This window comes from Pundamilia nyererei, unplaced genomic scaffold (assembly GCF_000239375.1).
Source record: "Pundamilia nyererei isolate P.nyererei 1_Seehausen unplaced genomic scaffold, PunNye1.0 scaffold00095, whole genome shotgun sequence".
Classification (NCBI taxonomy): domain Eukaryota; kingdom Metazoa; phylum Chordata; class Actinopteri; order Cichliformes; family Cichlidae; genus Pundamilia; species Pundamilia nyererei.
This window is the reverse complement of record NW_005187496.1, coordinates 221,920-223,523: the sequence shown is the minus strand read 5'-3', so window position 1 is coordinate 223,523 and position 1,604 is coordinate 221,920. Positions and strand designations below refer to the sequence as shown.

General features: G+C 43.3%; 1 protein-coding gene across 1 annotated transcript in view; it reads left to right on the top strand.

Annotated features, from left to right (window-relative positions):
• dnal1 (dynein, axonemal, light chain 1) overlaps nt 1-1,604 on the top strand; it is a 5,110-nt gene that overhangs the window by 609 nt on the left and 2,897 nt on the right. The window contains exons 3-5 of the mRNA XM_005739902.2: nt 560-669; nt 857-912; nt 1,000-1,055. Of these exons, the coding sequence (XP_005739959.1) occupies nt 560-669; nt 857-912; nt 1,000-1,055 (222 nt within the window). The remainder of the gene's footprint in view (nt 1-559; nt 670-856; nt 913-999; nt 1,056-1,604) is intronic.

The window sequence follows — 1,604 nt, the reverse complement described above, 5'->3', positions numbered from 1 at the left end:
TCACTCAGCCAATCAATCAATCAATCATAATACAGTGGACTCGCATGTAAACCAAACAAAACATCACATAAAACACATGGAAAAATCATTTCCTTTAGAAAGACAGCAGTGGGCTGTACTCTGAAACAGGCTTTGAGACTTATTCAGAAAACTTTGGCTTTATATCACCATGGTTACCAGTGCTGCAGACCTTAACCCGCTTCCCAGCAGCTCTAGTCCAAGATCAAGCATGAAATCACTGCCTATCAGACCAACCAGAGCTCTGAAAAATAATGTCAACATTCTGAGCTCAGAAGGCAGATAGTCCAAAGATTTAAAGGTCTTTATGAGCATTATTCTTTTCTGTCCACCTGAAGCTCATCACTGATTCACGTGCCAAGATATTTACACTGCTACACAAAATAGTTTACCACCACAGGAGAGACAGTCATAGGATTCATCTTGAATTCCACAATCAGCTCTGCAGATTCAGACACCTTAATGTCCAAGAACGACACCACCCAGACTCACACATTGGCTGCCACAGTGTGTACATGTATGTGACTGTGTGTGTGTGCAGGAGGAGAAGTCAGGCGAGAAACGAAGCGAGGCAAAAGCCGTCAAGCTGTACGGTCAGATTCCTCCTATAGAGAAGATGGACGCATCGCTCTCCACGCTAACAAACTGCGAGTGAGTCGTGCAGATGGGACGCCGTCTCATAAAGTCAGAAGTACTTCACTTGTTCATGTTAAACTGTGCGGGTCAGCAGAACAGGAGGACACCCAGAAACAGCCTTAAAAACAGCAGCAGTGGCAGGTTTGGGCCAAACACTCATCCTTCAAATCCATCACGTGTTGTTGTGTCGCTTTCTTCACAGGAAACTGTCTCTGTCCACAAACTGCATCGAGAAGATAACAAACCTCAACGGCCTGAGTGAGTGCTGACTACACACACACACCCACACACACTCTGACCACAGATGGAAACGTGTTGTTGTAATGGGATGTTTGGTCCTTCCAGAGAACCTGAAGATTTTGTCTTTAGGAAGGAACAACATCAAGTCGTTCGCAGGGCTGGTGAGTCACACGGGACACTGAGGCGTCCTGGGGACGTGGGTGAGACAAATAATGCACGGCCACAAGTTAAGACGCATGATGACTGAGTTGTTGCCGGGTCTAAAGTTTCCAAGCGCTTTAGATTTGACAAATCATGAGCACCCATGCAAAATGTTCTCCTTTTTCTTTTCATACCTGTGTCATAAAAAGAATATTACCACCAGAAACTCTGTGTTTATCCCGACATTATTAACATGACAGCATCAGCATGTTGACCTGAAACCTACGACACAGGTTCAACAGATCCAGGATGTCTGTCTGTGATCTGGCTTCACTTAACCCAACATCATCATCAACAACCTGGCAAGAGGTCACATGAATAATAAGATAACGAGATGATTCTTCATCACATATTTGGAAAATGCTTTTGTTACATTCATAATCATAACAGTAAAACTAAAAGTAATAATAATAACCAAGGTTTTTTTTAAATTCCAGGATCCACTTTTTGTGTGAATTATTTTACATTGATCCGGTGTGTGTGTGTGTGTGTGTGTGTGTGTGTGTGTG